The sequence below is a fragment of the Rhinoderma darwinii genome, chromosome 10 (genome assembly GCF_050947455.1).
Source record: "Rhinoderma darwinii isolate aRhiDar2 chromosome 10, aRhiDar2.hap1, whole genome shotgun sequence".
Classification (NCBI taxonomy): Eukaryota; Metazoa; Chordata; class Amphibia; order Anura; family Rhinodermatidae; genus Rhinoderma; species Rhinoderma darwinii.
This window is the reverse complement of record NC_134696.1, coordinates 24322328-24345422: the sequence shown is the minus strand read 5'-3', so window position 1 is coordinate 24345422 and position 23095 is coordinate 24322328. Positions and strand designations below refer to the sequence as shown.

General features: G+C 42.3%; 2 protein-coding genes across 2 annotated transcripts; both read right to left on the bottom strand.

The window, feature by feature from the left end:
- Positions 1–2925: 2925 nt before the first annotated feature.
- LOC142662280 (olfactory receptor 5G25-like) lies at positions 2926–4568 on the bottom strand. Its single transcript, XM_075840416.1, has 2 exons — positions 4513–4568; positions 2926–3895 (listed from the first exon to the last, which is right to left on the bottom strand). Exons 1-2 carry the CDS (start codon positions 4566–4568, stop codon positions 2926–2928), a joined length of 1026 nt encoding a protein of 341 aa, XP_075696531.1.
- Positions 4569–9646: 5078 nt separating this feature from the next.
- On the bottom strand, positions 9647–10724 carry LOC142662577 (olfactory receptor 10A3-like). The gene is made up of 2 exons (XM_075840789.1): positions 9856–10724; positions 9647–9716 (listed from the first exon to the last, which is right to left on the bottom strand). The coding sequence occupies exons 1-2, from the start codon at positions 10722–10724 to the stop codon at positions 9647–9649; spliced, it is 939 nt and encodes a 312-aa protein (XP_075696904.1).
- Positions 10725–23095: the final 12371 nt, after the last annotated feature.

Here is a 23095-nt window from a genome sequence, read left to right as displayed (position 1 = left end):
TACTGTAGTGATAATGGGAGATTTTAATTTCCGGGATATTAATTGGTGTCATGGTTCGGCTTCAACTGCAAAGGGGAGACATTTCCTCAACCTGTTGCAGGAAAATTTTATGGGCCAGTTTGTGGAAGACCCGACTAGAGGTGAAGCTCTGTTGGATCTGGTCATTTCTAATAATGCAGATCTTGTTGGGAATGTCAATGTTCGTGAAAACCTCGGTAACAGTGATCATAATATAGTTACATTTTACCTATACTGTAAAAAACAAACGCAGGCTGAGAGGGCAAAAACATTTAATTTTAAGAAAGCCAATTTCCCCAGGATGAGGGCTGCAATTCAGGATATAGACTGGGAAGAACTAATGTCAAATAATGGAACAAATGATAAATGGGAGATTTTCAAATCTACTTTGAGTTATTATAGTGCAAAATTAATTCCTACAGGTAATAAGTATAAACGACTCAAATTAAACCCCACATGGCTTACACCTTCTGTGAAAGGGGCAATACATGACAAAAAAAGGGCATTTAAAAAATACAAATCTGAGGGTACAGCTGTAGCCTTTGTAAAATATAAAGAGCTTAATAAAATCTGTAAAAATGTAATAAAATTAGCAAAAATACAAAATGAAAGGCAGGTGGCCAAGGATAGTAAAACAAATCCTAAAAAATTCTTCAAGCATATAAATGCAAAAAAGCCAAGGTCTGAACATGTAGGACCCCTAGATAATGGTAATGGGGAGTTGATCACAGGGGATCAAGAGAAGGCAGAGTTACTAAATGGGTTCTTTAGCTCTGTATATACAACAGAAGAAAGAGCAGCTGATGTAGCCGGTGCCAGTGCTGTTAATATATCAGTTGATATACTGAATTGGATGAATGTAGAGATGGTCCAAGCTAAATTAAATAAAATAAATGTGCACAAGGCCCCGGGACCAGATGGGTTACACCCTAGAATTCTTAAAGAGCTTAGTTCAGTTATTTCTGTCCCCCTTTTCATAATATTCAGAGAATCTCTAGTGACTGGTATAGTGCCAAGGGACTGGCGCAGGGCAAATGTGGTGCCTATTTTCAAAAAGGGTTCTAGGTCTTCCCCGGGTAATTATAGACCAGAAGAAATAGGGGAGGAAACCTCCAGCTCACCAGTTATGTGCGTCTCCTGACTCTCTGCTCGGATTCCCGCATACTTCTTTGCCATGATTAAGAGCACAGGAGCTGCTCGAAACGCGTAGGCTGGGGCATACTGCCTACTCACAATTTTTCTGGGACTGCGTCTCCCTACGATTTTTAATATTACTTCAATAAAGATGGGAACAACGCTTCCTTTTTAAACTTACAACTGGACTCAGCGCTGGATTACTTCCCTTGTTTTTTCTAATTATAGACCAGTAAGCTTAACATCCATCGTGGGGAAAATGTTTGAGGGGCTATTGAGGGACTATATACATAATTATGTGACAATAAATAGCATTATAAGTGACAGCCAGCACGGTTTTACTAAGGACAGAAGTTGTCAAACTAACCTAATCTGTTTTTATGAAGAGGTGAGCAGAAGTCTAGACAGAGGGGCCGCTGTGGATTTAGTGTTTTTGGACTTTGCAAAGGCATTTGACACTGTCCCCCATAGACGCCTAATGGGTAAATTAAGGACTATAGGTTTAGAAAATATAGTTTGTAATTGGATTGAGAATTGGCTCAAGGACCGTATCCAGAGGGTTGTGGTCAATGATTCCTTCTCTGAATGGTCCCCGGTTATAAGTGGTGTACCCCAGGGTTCAGTGCTGGGACCACTATTATTCAACTTATTTATTAATGATATAGAGGAAGGGATTAATAGCACTATTTCTATTTTTGCAGATGACACCAAGCTATGTAATATAGTTCAGACTATGGAAGATGTTCTTGAATTACAGGCAGATTTAAACAAACTAAGTGTTTGGGCGTCCACTTGGCAAATGAAGTTTAATGTAGATAAATGTAAAGTTATGCATCTTGGTACCAACAACCTGCATGCATCATATGTCCTAGGGGGCGCTACACTGGCGGATTCACTTGTTGAGAAGGATCTGGGTGTACTTGTAAATCATAAACTCAATAACAGCATGCAGTGTCAATCAGCTGCTTCAAAGGCCAGCAGGATATTGTCGTGTATTAAAAGAGGCATGGACTCGCGGGACAGGGATGTAATATTACCACTTTACAAAGCATTAGTGAGGCCTCATCTAGAATATGCAGTTCAGTTCTGGGCTCCAGTTCATAGAAAGGATGCCCTGGAGTTGGAAAAAATACAAAGAAGAGCAACGAAGCTAATAAGGGGCATGGAGAATTTAAGTTATGAGGAAAGATTGAAAGAATTAAACCTATTTAGTCTTGAAAAAAGAAGACTAAGGGGGGACATGATTAACTTATATAAATATATTAATGGCACATACAAAAAATATGGTCAAATCCTGTTCCTTGTAAAACCCCCTCAAAAAACAAGGGGGCACTCCCTCCGTCTGGAGAAAAAAAGGTTCAAGCTGCAGAGGCGACAAGGCTTCTTTACAGTGAGAACTGTGAATTTATGGAATAGCCTACCGCAGGAGCCGTCACAGCAGGGACAGGAGATGGCTTTAAAAAAGGGTTAGATAATTTCCTAGAACAAAAAAATATTAGCTCCTATGTGTAGAAATTTTTCCTTCCCTTTTCCCTTCCCTTGGTTGAACTTGATGGACATGTGTCTTTCTTCAGCCGTACTAACTATGTAACTATGTAACTATGTAACAGTAACATAGAATATTTAAAGGGACAGTAGCATGTTCTTGGGGAGGAACGGTTTCACACTCTACACATGCATGGGTGAGCAGGAATTTTTGAGTTAGAGATGGCAGGAGCTTGGTAGAGTGTGGATGTACCTCTAAACAGCAAGATTGATAAAACGATCCATATTTCAGGGATTTTTAGGTGCCCTTCTTTCATATAGGTTTAGGACAGCTGCCTTCACATCATTATTCCTTAAAGTATATATAAAAGGATTAAGCAAGGGCGCGATCATCGTATACATGATAGCAGCGAGCTTGTCTTGATATTTACCAAATCTAGAGTTGGACTTCAGGTACGTGAACATACAAGATCCATAGAATAAACTAACTACTATTAAATGTGAAGAACATGTTGAAAATGCTTTCTTTTTACCGGTAGCCGAACGGATGCCTAGAATTGTAGAGATGATATACGTGTAAGAGATTATAGTTAATGTAAATGAGACAACCACCATACAGCCACTAAAAACAAAAACCACAAGCTGATTCATCCATGTGTCTGTACAGGCGAGCTTTAGTATAGGCGGGATATCACAGAATAGGTGATTTATATGGTTACAGCCGCAAAAGGGCAACGTAAAAGTCAGAAAAGTGTGTATGAATGAGTTGACTATTCCGATAAGCCAGGATCCACCTAGAAGCTCAATGCATGTCGTCCTACTCATAATGATAGAATATAACAGTGGATGACATATAGCATTATACCGATCATAGGCCATTGTTGCCAACATATAGCACTCCGTGCCACCAAAGACTCCAAAACTGTACAACTGTACGGCACAGCCATAGAAGGAAATGGTCTTTTTATCCGATAAGAAATTCGATAACATTTTGGGAACAGTAGCAGAAATGTAACATATGTCGAGAAAGGAAAAATTAGCAAGGTAAAAGTACATAGGAGTTTGAAGGCTAGCGCTTAAAATATACACAAGTATTATACATGCGTTTCCGAGAACAGTAGTGGTATAAATACATAGAAAGACGATGAAAGTTAATAGCTGAAAATGTAGCATTTCTGTAAAAACCTCGAGAGTGAATTCCGTCACTCCGGTAAAATTCGTCATGTCTATTTTACTGCTTGTCTGTGGACATTGACATCTGTAATAACATTAGACACCATCGATTATATATAATTAATCATATATTAAAAAACATCAAAATCAAATACTAATTATTGTTGTTATTGTTGTTGTTATCATTATTATATTTCATACCGGCAATAGGGTTTTTGGATGTCATAGAGAAGCATCATGAGCAAGGTTCCCCCTTCTATAAGCTAAGCAAGAGCAGCTCTCTATCTGGTAAGCCTGGTCTATCCATGTATTACATGGTTGGCCATTCCAGCATGTGATTATAAATATTTCCCTTCGGGGTAAATTCATGGCTGAATAAAAGTTACAGCTGACTGCAGGGATGGCTGTCTTTATAGACAACCCCTTTAAGGACTGGACAAAATTGAAAAACTTTAAACTCTGTAATAACTATATTGAGAGTGTTTTAGACCGTGTCAGACTGGGGTTTGTTGAGGCCACCCTTTAATCTATGAAGAACATGTGTATGGATGCTTTCAATTGCATTGTAAATTTTGTTATCCTTGTACACACAGGACATTTTAACAATATTGAATATGTTATTTGGGAATTATCTTATAAGACATAAAACCAAGTGGCAAGCGATTGGCTCTAAAGTTACCTCTAAATAGGCTTCTCCTGCACCTTCGAGTCTTGACCCACTGGTGGATCCTCTGGTGGTCCAGGACAGTTTTAGGCATTGTACACGATCATGTAAAAAATAAATATATATGTGTGTGTGTGTGTGTGTGTGTGTGTGTCCAGGACAGTTTTAGGCATTGTACACGATCATGTAAAAAATAAATATATATATATGTGTGTGTGTGTGTGTGTGTGTGTGTGTATATATGTGTGTGTATATGTGTGTGTGTGTGTGTGTGTGTGTATATATATATATATATATATATATATATAGATATATAGGTATATATATATACATATTTAATTCAGTAAAAATAGTTGCAAATTGTAAAATTATTTGAATGTTCCTAAGATCAATTTTGATAACTATGTTTCCATTGGTTGATAAAGGCTTATAAACCATAAGATTTAGGTTGGTTACTTGTTGAGGTTGACTTTCAAGAGCCTTGTGTTTGGCTTATGTTTGCGGGTATTTTAATAAAAAAAATCTACATAGCTTTGAGCAGATTTAACAAATGTGCATGTAATCTTTTACTGCAGAGTATTGATATTTCTTTATCTTGTTTTCCCACATTCATCTTTTTATTTTACCTTTTTATAAATTAATTTTTTCTAATTATAAATATATAATATATGTAATCTATTCATATATCATCTCATCGTCTCCATTGTGTTATATTACTCATCAGACAATTTGTTTTTATATTGAAGCTGCCACGGTGATCAACCCCCGAAACCCCCAGCAAATACCTGACTTGGGGAAGCCTTCTCCGGCCAGACATAAGTGCTACTGCAGGGGGAATGCAGAATTATATGGTGGTCATTCAGGTGACTGGAAGTCCATGGAATGCTTGAGTCCGCCAGAACGAGAACAGAGCGGCTCTCCATTCTAGAGGGTGGTCCTGAGCAAATACAACCCCTTTAACGGCATCGATAACATGAATACTTTGTCCTTATTACTTTCTTATTTTAATAAATTAAAGATCATATTTAAGGTTTAACTAAGAAAGCAAATAAAAAAAAGAGATAACAAAAACTTCACTTGTTTGGTCTCTTTCGATATATGAAAAAAAAAACACAAGAAAACCTCATAGATGCAATAATGCAAATGCGAGCCTTGTTCAAACTTTACACAAACGTAACTATTGATTAAAATATGAATATGTTATTCCCAACAACCAGATTTGAATATCATGTTTCACAGATAAAAATGATACTTTATAGCTATTTCTGAAAGTAAAATCAAACAATATGTGGAAATGTAAACGTGGCAGAAAAATTTTGTGAAAAAAAAACAAGAATTTTTTTATTAACTGTAATGCTACATGTATGTTCACGTTTGGAATTTTTGCTGTTTTTTAGCCACATTTTATGCATCTTTTTCTTTGTAAAAATTCTATAATAATTTTTACTAAATAATACACTGCAAAATGCAACAACCCAAAATGAGACAACATACACATCAAAATGACCAAATGTGAACATAGCCCAACTAGGACGCTGCGGATCCGGGAATTTAGCTTTTTGCGGCTCCGTTATAACTTATATAATTTTAAAAAATTACATTTAAGACAAACTTTTCTTAAAGAAATATGAGCATTTACAGTTACACAAAATAACTTACATTGCAACAGCTTTTTTTTTTTTCAGTGGTCACAGCCGTGATAAGTCTAAATATTTCTTGTGTTTTTGGTTCTTATTTGAATTTATTCATTAATATGTGTTTTAGAATACATTCAAAATAAGAAGAGTAAAACATTACAAATGTATATAAATGTGGATATTAATAATAAGATGTAGTAATAATAACACAACACTTATTAGTGATAATAATATAAAAGAAATTCCTTCCTTTAGCTTCTTGGTTAATTTCTTGCTAGAGTCACACATTTTATCATGTTGCTTTACTAGTCATAGGGGAGATGTCTCTACATTATTAACGGCTGTAATAAGTGTGTGTTTTCTTTAATCCGTCCTTGTGGACTGATAACAAACAAGGGATTTGACTAACATTTCACAGTGATTGGAAAGTCTACAGCTTGACAACATGGCTCCATTCTGCTTTCCTTAGTATATGGCCAATGTAAACATTTTCCTATTTGTATCTATGTATGTACTGAATATAGGCAAATGGTGGCAACCTATATAGAGGGGTCCTGGATGACCATAGAATGCAATATTTCAGGGGGAGCAGGAATATTTACCTACAATGTGGTATTTTCTCTGTTGTTATGTTAGTGCTCAATTATTGCTTTAGGCTTCCTTTAGTCTTTTTTGTCCAAAAATTGCATTAAAAAAAACGAAAACTTTTTTTGTAAAATGGTACATGAGCTTTTTATGGTGTTTTTTTATGCCGTTTTTTTCTAATAGTGATTTTAACTTTTTTTTTTAGGTGGCTTTTTTCGCATTGTAAATCATGTAAATCATGTGATTCAAAGATTATCGACACAAAGACTGCTCTTTCCAACACATCATTTATTCTGAAAAAAAGGCACAAAAAAATGCCACACACCTTGACACTTGAAGAGGCAATAAAAAACACTATGGAGGTTTATGGGAGAAAACCACTAATAAATGCTTAAAAATGTCAAAGCCTTGCTGCCATTCTGAAAAATAGCCACTGACCCATTACACGCAAAACAAAATACAAAAAAAGACACTGAAAATAAAAAGCAATGTCTGTAGGGCGTTTTTATATATTCCCTTTGACTTCAAGCTAACATCAGGCCACAGCGTTTTTTTGGCACAAAAAAGTGGCATATTTCCTAAAAATTATGCATTTGAATTCACCCTAATAAGGATAAATGGGTGTACCCAATTTTTAGCATGTTTTGTTGAATTTCTATTTGACTTTATAACAAACTGCAACATGCCAGGCCCCCGGAGCATGGCCCATTAACTTGAATAGAGCTGTGCTGCAGTTCCCTGAACAGCTAAACAGGCACTTTAGTCCCTTAATTCTCAGGATTGGTGAGGGTCTTGCCAGTCTGACCCCCACCATTCAGAAAGTGATGGCTTTTCTGTGCGATTTGTGATGGGAAAAATCTATAATACTCATGTCATGTGTTGCTGATACAGCCAGTTTAGTGAGTGTGATAAGCACTACACCATACCAAAGCGGATCATGCTCAAATGAAAGAATATGTCTAGGTGGATCGTGTAGTGTCTGTGTGTGTGGGGGGGGTGGAGTGACAGATGGGCCCCCCCTTTTCTAACAGTTTAGATGCCTCAGTCGCTATTGATCATGGTATCTGTCACGGCTACAGGGTATGTGGACCCACTAGGCCGCTCCGCCATAGTGGAGTAGCAGTTGGCCAAGCAAGAGTCAATGATTAGTCTTTTAGAACAAGGGTACCTGGATAGAAGATTTGGCAGACACTAGGCATGGCAGACACTTGGCACAGATGACGAACTAGACTCCGACACTAGACTTCGCACTGGAAGAAACACAATTACGGGATACGGGATAAAGGATAAGGGGATACAGGATCCAACTAAGGGACCATTTGTAATAACGAACATGGGCAGACACAACAACGCTCAGGAGGAAGACGGCAGAGTCCTTTTTATACAGCAGGGTGAGTAGGAATTGGATAGGGAGCTTTATTCTGGTGCGCGCTCTGGCCCTTTAAGGCTGAGGACGACCGAGCGCATGCACCCTAATAGGGCAGTGAAGCGGTGCGGCTGCATGTATTGGTGTTTCTGAAGAGGAAGATGGGTAAGTCATACCGGCGGTCCGAGACCGCGGCCATAACAGTATTTAAGTGGTTAAATGTCTAATATCTGCATTATCTCCAATCCCAGCCCTCACAGCGAGGTGTCAACTGTAACATATAGTTATAGCCCAATATGTATTGGCACAGGTCAAATTACAACCTCGGGTTAAACTCTATCATTACACAGTAAAAGGGGCCCCGGGTCTTTCATATCTTAATTTGATATGGAGAAAAATGTTTGCCCTCATCATCGCTACTTATAAATCTGGCACATTGGGAATATTGATGGATTGGCAAAAATGGATGGCAGTAATTTGGTCATTTCCAGTCCTCGACTCGGCCCTAAAGCCACTAATTAGCTGTTATCTATAATTACAGTTTTGTAGTAGCTAAAGAAATCAGGAACCTGGTGTCTCAAAAATGGTTAAAGAAAGACTTGGTTTATTATAGGTGTTTTCTCCCCCCCCCCCCCCCCCCCATCCCCATGCTACTGCTTTAATTGAGCAAAAAATGTAAAGCCAACCCATTTAAATATCATATTACAATTTACATATAGAAGTGTTGTCCCACAGTGGACATTTATTACTGATTCATGGGTGATTGGTGGGGGTTCCTTTATAAATACATTGCATTACTTATTTTGTAATGATCTTGAGTTACAGTCTATATTGTATTCCAGAGCTGCATTCATAATTCTGCTGGCTTCAAAGCTGAAATCCCTAAGCATTATAGAAAAGCAAAACCTTCTATACATTTTTGGCATTGCTATGGTGACCAGCGCATTTCCTATTACGGTGGCATATTTCCCACAAAAAAATACAATAAACACTGGTATGCATGGATACAGATTACTATTTGTGTCTCCATTGTTTCATATGAGGGAATTATGGTTCCATAATAGGAGATTTGATCATTATTATTGAAATTATCGCTGATTTGCTCATCACTACTCAGAATTCCTTCCTTCACAGAGCGCTAGTGCATTGTTATCTGGGAAATGTAATCTAAGAATCATCGCTACAGAAATCTGATGAAGGGAAAATGAATGCCTCATGCTCGCGACCGTTGTGCCACTCAGGACGTTTTTGACGGGTGAATCGGGTCCGTGAAAAATGACATGAACGGGACATGAAAATATGTCCTATCTTTCCTCGGATCACTGACTGGACTCGGACGGCACACTCGGTCGTGTGCGCCGTGAGGCGTAACTCTTCCACTGCTGAGTTGTCAGGAATATGTCTGCTGACAAGCTTTCTGCATGTTAGCAAGAATAGGAAGCAGAGGCAGTGCAGTAACACATGACTGCTGGATCAGACTACACAGAGTTTGTAGTCTGTAACCATGGTAGCTGTATGCAAAAACAGGTGATTTTAATCATCACAATTTTAGATGCATAGGAGCAATAACACAAACTGGCTGCATTACCGTACTATTTTCATGTTACGCATAATTTTTTTAACTGCATATTTCACGTCGTTATTTCTTAAAGGAACAGTGTCATGGCAAATAATTTTTTTTATATGTTAAAGATGTTAGTGCTTTAATAAAAACGTTTTTATTCATTTGTGTGTTTGTGTTTTACTTTTTCTTATTTTTACACTTTTTCTTCCCTATGGGGGCTGCCATTTTTTAAATAAAGGGATTTAACAATGGTGCAATAATAGTATACATGAGCGATATATACTTGTCCACATCTGTACCATAACTTGACTTGGGCCTCAGATACATTGCACTACCGGATCCAAAGAATATAGTCACCACTATTAGGTGAGAGGTGCAGGTGGAGAAAGCTTTCTTTATCCCTGCTGCGGAATGGTGCTTAATAATTGTCCAAATGATCTGTGTGTATGAAATAATTGTTAATAGGAAAGCCCCTACAATAACACATAGGACAATTATAAAAGTAGCAATTTCATTAGATTGTGTGTTAGTACATGCCAAGGCCATTATAGGCGGAACGTCACAGTAGAAATGGTTGATTTTATTGGGTCCGCAAAAGGGTAAGGAAAAGGTAAGGAAAGTCTGTATTGTGGCAACCATCAAACCAATGATCCATGAGGCAAAGATGAGCTTCAGCCCAGCGTCTTTACGCATGATGATGTTATATAATAATGGATGACATATGGCGTTATATCGGTCATAAGCCATGGCTGCCAGCACATTGCACTCTGTACAGCCCATTAACAGAAAACAGTACATTTGTAAGGCACATCTATAGAAAGTGATAGTTTTATCATCTGATATGAGATTTATCAACATTTTTGGTGTAACCGTTGAGATGTAACATGTTTCCAAAAACGAAAAGTTGGCTAGAAAAAAGTACATGGGGGTATGAAGGTTTGCACTGCATCGACAAAGTACAATTAAAAACATATGAGCAAATAAAGACAAAGAATAGATACAAAGAAATACAGCAAATAAAAAAGACTGCACTTCTGGAACGGCAGAAAATCCTACAAGAATAAATTCTGTTATCATTGTATGATTTCCTCTACCCATATCAATGATTAAAGTTCGGAGACCATATATGACTTATCTAACAGATACAACCTCCCGGGTAACATGATTGTTGTCATTTTCCTGTGTGATATCCCGTCCTGCTCCAATGATGTCATACTGTCAAGTGCTGCCATTCAAATGACATCACTTCCTGTCTGTGACCACAGAGTCCAGTCTTCTAATAGACCTAACTGTGGTGGTCACACCGTTAACAATTCACATAGTGGTCTGGGAGAGAATAGGACATGGAGCCTCCTGGAAGCCAGAAAGAAGATAGCTCCAAGTCCCGGGCTAAGTTGGGAGAAGGTGCGTGTGTGTGGGGGGAGTGTGTGTGTGTGTGTGGGGGGGGGGGGGGTTGATAGGTTGGTAAGCAGAGTTTTTGTTAAGCTATTAGGCATTAAGGTTAGAATTATAAACATTTGAAAAGAGAACAGACATTGTAGGAATCCTATGTTGATGTCCCGAAGATTGTAGGTGTAGACTCATTGGATTTACCCCGTCCGATCTGTCTTCCATTTGTAATGTGGTTAGAAGTTCAGTCTGTATGGCGGATGGTCTTTGAGAAATTATCCAGCTATTCATGAATGACCAAAACTAATAAATTAAGGAAGTGATGATAGAACTATTTTTCTCCCAACTAAATAAATGGCTTCTGTAAAACCGAGATCTGTCTCTCACTAGTTCATGCAAGATCACAATCTGTTTCTCTTAAGTTTTACCAACTGGTAAAACTTCATTTATTATGAAAATTTTCCGTCACATATCAGAAGTAAAAGTAACGTGCTGTTGGGCATTGCCGGACTCTTGAACAGAGTATTAGAAATTCCACATTGATGCCATAGGATATTTTGTAAAAAAGCTTATTGTATTACGACAACGCGTTTCGAAGTTGGATGACCTATTCATCAGGTATGACTTCACTCATTACTATTGCTAAATGAAGGGAAATAAAGACCATACATTTTCTTTAACTTAAACACTAAGATAAAAGTCTTTCCGGCCATGAGATGTCGAATAAATCATTTTCATTTACATGGATCTGGAACATTATATATAGAGACCAGCAGACACCAATAATTGTGTTCATTAATGTCAACAATTCTCAGCAGAGGTAACTGACACCAGTGTTTATTTCTGTGCACCAAATTATAATTGAGAGGTCTCTTGGGTTTTAGATGTAGAATATAATAATAATGTACATTAACCCCTTAAAGCCAGACTATTTTGGGCCTTCATGAGCCAGGTTTCTTTTTTATTTTTTCATCTCCGCATTTCAAGAGCCGTAACGTTTCATTATTTTTTCGTCGACGTAGCCATATGAGGGAATTTTTTTTTTAAAGAGACTATCTGTATTTTTCAATGACACAATTTTGGGGTGCATATAATTAACTTAGCCACTTAAGCCACACATTTTTTGTATAATGCGGCCGAAACCCGTAAGTTATTGTGGGGACACAAATATTACAGCGCAGGGCTGGATGTATTAGAAGACACGTGTCTCTGCTATATAACTGTTTTTATTCAATGGAAAATGATAGATTAAATCTGACTGGTTACTTTAGACAACACATTGGGGGTCATTTGTCAAAACTAATGCAAGTAAAAGGTGGGGGTGTTACCCATAGTAACCAATCACATACCAGCTCTTATTTTTACAGGCCTTTTGGAAAATGAGAGCTGCAATCTAATTGTTTACTATAGGTAACAGCTTTACTTTCCCTTGCTCTAGTTTTGATAGATCTCACCCATTGACTTTTTATACTTTCATAAATATTCCCAGATGACCAGAAGTGCAGATTAAGGCCCCATGCACACTTCAGTTTTTTTGACGGTCTCGTTGCTCCGTTCCGATTCAAAGTAGAGCATGTCCTACTTTGTTCCGGGATTCCGTGACCGTGAGGCCCATGCAAGTCAATGGGGCCGTCAAAAAAACTGAAGGCACACGGAAGCCATCCGTGTGCCATCCATGTGCCGTCCGTGTGTGACGGAGCCGTTGCCTAGCAACGGCGGGGGGGGGGCGGGCAGAAAAACATAACAGAAATATTACACTAATCGGCAGCCACTTGTCGCTATCAATCACTGATAGAAAAAAGAGGCTGCTGATTAAAAATAAAATAAAAAGTAGTTTGGCTACTGTGATTGGCTGCAGAGGCGGTCACGTGGGATGAAGCGTCATCCCTGGAGGCTGGACTTCTGACATCATCCTGACGTGCGTGACCGCCACTACAACCTGTGATTGGCTGCAGCGGCGACATGGATGAAACGGACAGGAGGAAAGTAAGTATGAAATTTATTATATATTTTTTTTATTACATTAAAATTGTATTTTCCGTGCGCCGAGCATGGTACTGTCCAGGGTGCTGAAAGAGTTACCGCCGATCAGTGCAGCCCATTAACTCTTTCAGCACCCTGGACAGTACCATGCTCGGCACACGGAAATGGAAACACGGAGTGCACACGGGAGTGCACACGGCCGCTAAAACGGGAACACGGATCCGTCAAACGGCCGTGAAAACTGTGGCGGAACTGTGCACAAGGCCTCAGGCTTATTTATAAAGCATTCTAAAAACTTTTTAAAAGTTTCTATGGAGTTTTTATAGAGTTGATATTGGAGTAAGCATGTGCACCCCATTTATAAAGTATCTAGTCTTTATTGTTAGTGTGTTTTCTTTGCGACTGAAAGTTTGCTTCCTGTATGCAAAGGGAGGTATACGTTGGGAAAAAGCTCCCGATGTATAAGCTACACGCAGGCTGTTACAGATGCCTAACCGTGGCATCTGTCAACATAGACTATAATGGTATTCATTTAACGTATACGTCATGAATGGCTATTGGAAAGCCCCTGACATATACATTAAATGGATGCCTGGGACGTATGTCATACAGTGGCATACGTCAGCCATAGGCTCTCATGTTAAAAAACAAACTGCGTGGTATCCTTTTTTTGCAGGATGCAGCGGGATGGAATAGCGTTATCTACTGCTTTTCATTTTTCCGTTGCTGTAGCTGTACAGTATACAAACGTATACCAGCCCGTCAGAGGCCAAAAGGACAATCTTTTGTTCTTTGTCGGTCTAATAAAGCCCTATGCACACAGTTAGCTTTTACTTCGGGAGCTCTTCCGACGTACATGCTAAAAAAAAATTATGTGAACTGGGTAGTTGGGGTTTCTAAGAAAAATTGATATTTTGTGAAATGGCAAACTTGAGACAAGAAAAGGTTATAAATTGAATATCTTTCCACTCTTTGCTTCCTATTTCTTTTTTCTTCAAGTCTAAGGGTATGTGCACACACACTAATTACGTCCGTAATTGACGGACGTATTTCGGCCGCAAGTACCGGACCGAACACAGTGCAGGGAGCCGGGCTCCTAGCATCATACTTATGTCCTGCAGGACAACTGTCCCGTACTGAAAACATGATGTAATCATGTTTTCAGTATGGGACAGTTGTCCTGCAGCGAGGCAGGGACTCCTAGCATCGTACATAAGTATGATGCTAGGAGCCCGGCTCCCTGCACTGTGTTCGGTTCGGTACTTGCGGCCGAAATACGGCCGTCAATTACGGACGTAATTAGTGTGTGTGCACATACTCTAAGGGTATGTGCACATGGCTTATTTTTGCCCGAAAAATGGCTGAAAAATCGGAAGGAGAACGCCTCCAAATATCTGCCCATTGATTTCAATGGGAAAAACTGCATTCTGTTCCGACGGGCCGTTTTTTTACGCGGCACTTCACTGCTTAAACGGCTGCAAAAAACGCAGCGAAAAAACGCGAGTTGCTAAAAATGTCTGAAAATCAGGAGCTGTTTTCCCTTGAAAACCGCTCCATATTTTCAGACGTTTTTGAGTTTGCGTGTGAACATACCCTTAGCGTGTGCACATACCCTAACTTTTAATATTCGGTCTAAAATGATCTGCTGTGTAATTTTATAATATATAGACATAGGGACTGAACTAATGAATTACATGGCTCAAAATTACTGGTGGACTAGAGCTCTTTAATGAGCTATTCAAGTGCAAGGGGGCATATACTGTTCTTGCACAGGGCTCCCTACTGTCTAGGGTGATACTTGAGCAGCCGTTTGCAGCAAAAATGGTAGTGACCTTTTTGAAAGCTATGGCTTATATAAAAAGGCGTTGATAAATATATCCCGATTCCCAACTTAAAAAGTTTTTTCAGGTAGTTAAAAACTATGTGCAGGTAGTATAACTGCTGTAAGACTAGTTACATATTTACATAGTTAAAAGGTTAAAAAAAAGACAACGGATTATCAAGTCTAACCTGCAATCTTATTGAGTTGATCTAGAGGAAGGCAAAGACCTCTACGAGGTGGACTCCAATTGCTTCATTAGGGGGGAAAAAATTCCTTTCCGACTCTAAATATGGCAATAGGAATAAATCCCTGGATCAACGTCCCATCTCCAGGATCCTGTACCTAGAATTTGTAATATTATATTTTTCAAGAAAGGCATCCAGGTCCTTGTTCTGAATCAACCATTACAACGTCCTGTGGCAGAGAGTTACATAGTCTCACCACTCTCAGGCCCCCTGCACACGGCTGTGCCCGTAATCACGGTCCGAGATTACAGGCACGGATGGCCACAGACAGCCATGCTCCCATTATAAAGTATAGGAGCACGGTCCGTAAATTCAAAAAATAGGACATGTCCTATTTTTTGCGGGTCATTTCTACGGCCCAGACACCTTCCCATAAATATAAGGGAAGGTGTCCGTGCACCATAGAAATGAATGTATACGTATTTTGATCCGCAATTACGGATCCGTAATTGCTGATCAAAATTACGGTCTTGTGCATGTGGCCTTAGGACTCATTCAGATGAGTGTAATACTTGTCCGTGTGCTGTCCATTGAAATAACTCACAGCACACGGACCCATTTATTTCAATACGGCTATTCAGACATGAGTGAGTTTTCATGCCGCGAGGGGCCATTGTGTGAAACTCCCTGTATGTCCTATAATGGTGCGTTTTTGTGCACCTAGTCGCCCGTGTGCTGTCCGTGTTTCACGCATCAGTTACAAAGAAATGCAGAGAAATTTTTTCAAAAATGGGTTTGCACAGACGTGAAAAACGCATGCCACACGCTAATCACACTGATGCCATACACAACACACGCTAATAGCACACGGACATGTACTGCTTGAAATACGCTGCATTTTTTAGATGTGCAAATCGGACACACTCGCTTGAGTGTAGCCTTAGGGTCGTTTCACAAGTTGCGTAAATACTGCGGATTTTCCATAATGGATTTTGTTGCGGAAAATCCGCAGCATAATACGGTAGCAGCAAAGTGGATGAGATGTGAGTGGACTACGCTGCGTAGATAATGAGTGGAAAAAAACGCTCAGAAATTTACATGCAGTGCGGAATTAAATTCTGCAGTATGTCAATTGCATTTGCGTAAACGCTGCTTATTTGTTGTGGGTTTTCCCCATTGAATTCAATGAGGAGGAAAAACCCACAACAAATAGCAGATGTTTCGTTTTTTGGCAGCGGAATCGTAGCTTTTACACAGCGTATCTGCCCTGTGTGAACATAGCCTTGCAGTAAAGAATCCCTGTTTATGATGATGGTGAAGCTTTTTTTCCTCTACATGTAGAGGATGCCCTCCTATCATGGTTACAGGCCTAGGTAAAAGAAGATCATTAGACAGATCTCTGTACCATACATTCATATATTTGTACATTATAAGTAAATCGCCTCTAAATCGTCTTTTTCCTAAACTGAATAACCCCAGGTTTGATGACATATCTTATTACTGCAATCCACCCATTCCCTCAATCAGAGTCGGCGTTAGGGGGGGGGGCAAACTGAGCAATTTCCAAGGGGCCCCATTCTCCTATGGCCCCCTGCCCACTATAGCAGCCATAGCGGCTGTTCCGGGGCCAGAGGGGGCCCGCACCGCCAGACACATAACATTTTGTATCCGGGTCCTCAGGATGCAAATACAATTGAACACTATTGGCTGCATGCCACGTTAGGCCTGCAGCCTATAAAGCACTGGGAAGAATCCCTGCACAGGCTGGCGTGATGACGTCACTCCATCACGCTGGCCTACACAAGGGTCCCGTCCGGAGGCCGTAAAGAGCTCCGTCTGTCGTGGGAGCGGGGCTAGGTAAGTATAATTCTTTTTTGGGGGGCTGTGGGGCACTACATACAACGGAGGGGGGAGCTGTGTGGCACTATATACAAGGGGAGGGGCTGTGTGGTACTATATCCAAGGGGAGGGGCTGTGTGACACTATAAACAAGGGGGAGGCTGTGTGGCACTATATACAAGGGGGGGCTGTGTGGCACTATATACAAGGGGGGCTGTGTGGCACTATATACAAGGGGGAGGGTGTGTGGCACTATATACAAGAGGGAGGCTGTGTGGCACTATATACAAGGGGGAGGCTGTGTGACACTATATACATGGGGGGCTGTGTTTCATTATCTGTCTGGGATTGTGTGGCACTATCTACAAGGGGGGCTGTGTGCACAATCGACAATGGTGGGCTGTGTGTGCGGCTATCTACAAAGGGGATCTGTCTGTGGCGCTATCTACAGGGGTCTGTGTGTGGCACGAGCTACAGGGGGCACAAAGGGGGCATTATTACTGTGGGGGCACAAAGGGGGTACGGTTACTGATGGGTACTTTTATTTACTTTTATTGTGTCGAGGGATCATTATTACCATCTGGGGCACTATGAATTATGAGTTTGTTTAGAGGATAGGGTTTAGGTGGGGAGGGTGCTGGAAAAGCAAGAAACCAACATGTGTGTGTGTGTGTCAAATTCTGCAGAGACGAGTCGTGGCTGAAATATGTCGTCACACTGGTCTGGGCCGTATGGAGAAAAAAAGGGAAAGTGAACGACTCTAATCAGAGAAAACATCACCTGTAAGTCACTGGATATAAATGTGCTGTAATCACTTATATGGTCTGCAGAGCTCCTATGTATAACTGGCATCTACCAATATATGGTCACTATATGGTGGTAATATTGGTCTTTGTATAGTGGTTTTTATTCAGTAACAGTATGGGGGTATTATTCAGTCACTATGTGATTACGGTGTGGCGGTATTATTCAGTAACCGTAAGGGGATATTATTCAGTCACTATGTGGTTATGGTGTGGCAGTATTATTCAGTAACCGTAAGGGGATATTATTCAGTCACTATGTGGTTATGGTTTGGCAATATTATTTGGACCTTATATTGTGTTATTATTGGTAATATTAGTCTTATAAGAGTGAGTTGTGTTCAGTAACAGTATGCAGGTAATATTTAATATGGTATAGTGGTATTTTTTAATAACTGTATATGTATATAGATAATTTTTTGTGTGAGATCGGGGACATATGCTTTGGGGATTGCAACACTCATGGATGTGCTAGAAATCAGTGATTCAGTTCTCTGCACACCACCTTCTGAATTGACTGCATTATCAATGCATTAATTCTGCATTTGGGGCCCCACTCTTAACTTTGCCCAGGGCCTCACTTTGTCTAAAAATGGCCCTGCCCTTAATTACCTTGGTTGCCCTTCTCTGCACCAGCTCTAGTACAGATTTGTCCTTCTTATAGTCACTTACTGATGTGCTGTCTGTAGCTGAAATGTCTCTGTAAGCCAGTCCCACATGCAATCACATGCCCATGCTCCTGGTGTTTATCTCCTGGTTGTGTAATGTTCCTGTAATGGCAGGAAGGAGGTGAAGGGAAAGTGAGCCCTAATCTACCCACCGCCCTGTCCCTGCCTACTTGCAACGACCCGCCCTAGGCGACGAGGTACAACTGGGCGGCGGTCCCTACGCTGTCTAAGTGCACAGGAAAACAAACAGGGAACACGCAAGGGAAGGGGCAGTAGCCACGGAACGCCACGAGGAAACGGAGCGGCGAACGAACAGTCAGGACCAGGACGAAGTGAGTACACCCAAGCGGGCACGGAGACAGAAGCAAGCCAGGGGCAAAGCAAAGCAGGTCAAGCAGAACTGCAGCAAGGCAGAAGCACGGCAGGAGCAGGCTGGAGCAAGCAGCAGTGGGGCCAGGAATCCAAAAGAATTACAAGCGCTGAGGGAGAGAACAGGGCAGGTAATAAAGGACAGGGGGCGGAGCTAACTCCGACAGACCAGGCCGCGATAGGCTCTCCCACTCCTGAGCCTGCCACCCTGGTTGGTGGGAGATGGTGTCAGTCGAACAGGTCTGGCCTCAGGTGTGGATTGATTAATCCCAGGAGTATACCTAGATGAAGTACCTGGCAGATCCCTAACAGTACTCCCCCTTTTATGAGGGGCCACCGGACCCTTACTAAGGGGACCCGGTTTAGTGGGGAAGAGAAGGTGGAACCTCCTGATCAATACCCCAGCGTGAACATCACAGGCAGGTACCCAAGTCCTCTCCTCCGGCCCGTATCCTCTCCAATGGACCAGGTACTGGAGGGAGCCCTGGACCATCCTACTGTCCATAATCTTGGCCACCTCGAATTCCACCCCCTCAGGGGTGAGAACGGGAACAGGAGGTATCCTCGAGGGGGACCAGGACGGGGAGCAGCGTTTAAGGAGGGAGGCATGGAAGACGTCATGTATGCGAAAGGATGGGGGGAGCTCCAGACGGAAGGATACAGGGTTGAGGACTTCAATGATCTTATAAGGTCCAATAAATCGGGGAGCAAACTTCCTGGACGGGACCTTAAGGCGCAAGTTCCTGGACGACAACCAGACCAAATCCCCGACGACAAACCGGGGGTTAGCAGAACGTCTACTATCCGCCTGAATCTTTTGTGCGCTCTGGGACGCCTCTAGGTTCTTCTGAACCTGGGCCCAGACAGTGCACAGTTCCCGATGAACATCCTCTACCTCAGGATTATTGGAACAACCAGGGGAGACGGAGGAGAACCTTGGGTTAAACCCGAAATTACAGAAAAACGGGGAGACCCCTGACGAGTTACTGACCCGGTTATTCAGGGAAAATTCAGCAAGGGGAAGGAATGAGACCCAATCGAATTGACAGTCAGAGATGAAACACCTTAAATATTGTTCCAGGGATTGGTTGGTCCTTTCCGTTTGGCCATTAGTTTCGGGATGGAAGGCGGAGGAGAAGGACAGATCAATCTCCAACTTTTTACAAAAAGCTCTCCAAAATAAGGAAACAAATTGTACCCCTCTGTCAGAAACGATATTGACTGGGGCCCCATGGAGACGCAGGATGTGTTTCACAAACAAAGAAGCTAACGTCTTGGCGTTAGGTAGCTTCTTAAGGGGCACAAAGTGGCACATCTTGCTGAAGCGGTCGACTACCACCCACACCACCGACTTGCCCTGAGATGGAGGCAAATCGGTGATAAAATCCATGGAGATATGGGTCCAAGGTCTCTGGGGAATGGGCAAGGAACGTAGTAGGCCCGCAGGTCGGGACCTAGGGGTTTTGGACCTAGCGCAAACCTCACAAGCGGCGACGTAAGCCCTAACGTCTTTAGGCAACCCAGGCCACCAATAGTTTCTGGTAATGAGGTGTTTGGTGCCCAAGATGCCAGGATGACCAGATAGAGCGGAGTCATGGTTTTCCCTGAGTACCCTCAGCCGGTATTGCAGGGGAACAAACAGTTTGTCCCCAGGGACGTTCCCGGGAGCTGCACCCTGATCAGCCGCGATATCAGAAGCTAAATCAGAATCCGTGGCAGAGACGATTATACCAGGGGGTAAAATACAAGCAGGATCCTTCTCGGAAGGAGGATTGGCCATGAAACTACGTGACAGAGCATCAGCCTTAATATTCTTGGACCCAGCCCTATAGGTAACCAAGAAATTAAATCTGGTAAAGAATAGTGCCCACCGAGCTTGTCTAGGATTAAGCCTCCGGGCCGATTCTAGGAAAACCAGATTCTTGTGATCCGTAAGGACCGTTACCTGGTGTCTGGCCCCCTCCAGGAAGTGCCGCCACTCCTCAAAAGCCCATTTAATGGCTAGAAGTTCGCGGTTGCCAATATCGTAGTTACTCTCCGTGGGCGAAAACTTCCTAGAGAAGTAAGCACAGGGGCGGAGATGGGTGAGGGAGCTGGTACCCTGGGACAAGACGGCCCCCACTCCCACCTCGGAAGCGTCAACCTCCACATTAAATGGCTCCTCTTGGTTGGGCTGAATCAGCACGGGGGCCGAGATAAAGCACTTCTTGAGAGTCTCAAAGGCCTGGACGGCCTCAGGGGGCCAATGGAGGACATCAGCACCCTTGCGGGTAAGGTCCGTAAGAGGCTTAGCGACGACCGAGAAGTTGGCAATAAATCTCCTGTAATAGTTGGCGAACCCTAAAAAACACTGTAACGCCTTAAGGGAGGCAGGTTGGACCCATTCCGCCACAGCCTGAACCTTGGCAGGGTCCATGCGGAATTCATGAGGAGTGAGGATTTGCCCTAAAAATGGTATCTCCTGTACCCCAAAGACACATTTTTCAGTCTTAGCAAACAGATTATTCTCCCGAAGGACCTGGAGCACCTTCCTGACATGCTCCACGTGGGAGGACCAGTCCTTGGAAAACACCAGTATGTCATCAAGGTACACAACAAGAAAATTACCCAGGTACTCTCTCAGGATTTCATTAATAAAATTCTGGAAGACAGCAGGGGCATTACACAACCCAAAGGGCATGACCAGGTATTCGAAATGACCCTCGGGTGTGTTGAACGCAGTTTTCCACTCATCCCCCTCTTTGATGCGGATAAGGTTATATGCCCCCCGTAGATCGAACTTAGAAAACCATTGGGCTCCCTGAACCTGATTAAAAAGATCCGGAATCAAAGGAAGTGGGTACTGGTTCCTTACGGTGACCTTATTCAGGTTACGATAATCAATGCATGGCCTAAGACCACCATCCTTCTTCCCCACGAAGAAGAAGCCAGCACCTACAGGAGAAGTCGAGGGGCGAATGAAACCCTTGGCCAGGCATTCTTGGATATACACCCTCATAGCTTCACGTTCAGGACATGAAAGATTAAATATCCTACCCTTAGGAAGCTTGGCACCAGGCACCAAATCGATAGCGCAATCGTAATCTCTATGGGGGGGCAACACCTCGGAGGCCTCCTTAGAAAACACATCGGCGAAGTCCTGAACAAACTCAGGAAGCGTGTTTACCTCCTCCCGGGGAGAAATAGAGTTAACAGAAAGACATGACATAAGACATTCATTACCCCATTTGGTGAGATCCCCAGTATTCCAATCAAACGTGGGATTATGCAACTGCAACCAGGGAAGGCCTAAAACCAGATCAGACGATAATCCCTGCATCACCAGTACAGAACACTGCTCCAAATGCATGGAGCCAACCAGGAGTTCAAAAACAGGGGTATGCTGTGTAAAATAACCATTAGCAAGGGGAGTTGAGTCGATTCCTACTACAGGGATAGGATAAGGTAAATCAATACAAGGCATCTTTAGAGACATAGCAAATTCCACAGACATGATATTGGCAGATGAGCCAGAATCCACGAAAGCACTGCCCGTGGCAGACCGGCCAGCAAACGAGACCTGAAAGGGAAGCAAAATTTTATTGCGTTTCACATTAACGGGAAATACCTGTGCGCCCAAGTGACCTCCCCGATGATCACTTAGGCGCGGAAGTTTTCCGGCTTTTTATTCTTGCGCCTGGGACAGGTGTTCAGTAGATGCTTGTCGTCCCCACAGTAGAAGCAGAGACCATTCATTCTGCGAAACTCCCTACGTTGTCGAGGGGACATGGAGGCCCCGAGTTGCATAGGTATCTCCGAGTCCTCCGTGGAGGGGCGAGGAGACGGGACCTCGGGGGGGATAGCAGAAAAGTCAGAGGGGAGCACACTGAAGCGTTCTAGCTGACGTTCCCTGAGACGTCGGTCAAGTCGTACTGCTAGGGCCATAACCTGGTCAAGGGAGTCAGACGAGGGGTAGCTAACCAGCAGATCCTTCAGGGCGTCAGATAATCCTAACCTAAACTGGCACCTTAGGGCCGGATCGTTCCACTGAGAAGCTACGCACCACTTCCTAAAATCAGAACAGTATTCCTCAACCGGTCTCCTACCCTGACGTAAGGTCACCAGCTGACTCTCGGCTAAAGCAGTCCTGTCAGTCTCGTCGTAAATGAGTCCGAGGGCAGAGAAAAAACGATCAACAGAGGAAAGTTCAGGGGCGTCAGGAGCCAAGGAGAAGGCCCACTCTTGGGGCCCTTCCTGGAGTCGGGATATGATGATACCCACCTGCTGGTTCTCGGAACCTGAGGAGTGGGGCTTTAGGCGGAAATACAGTCTGCAACTCTCCCGGAAGGAGAGAAACGTCTTACGGTCCCCTGAGAACCGGTCAGGCAACTTGAGGTCGGGTTCTAGAGGTGAGGTGAGGGGTACTACTAAA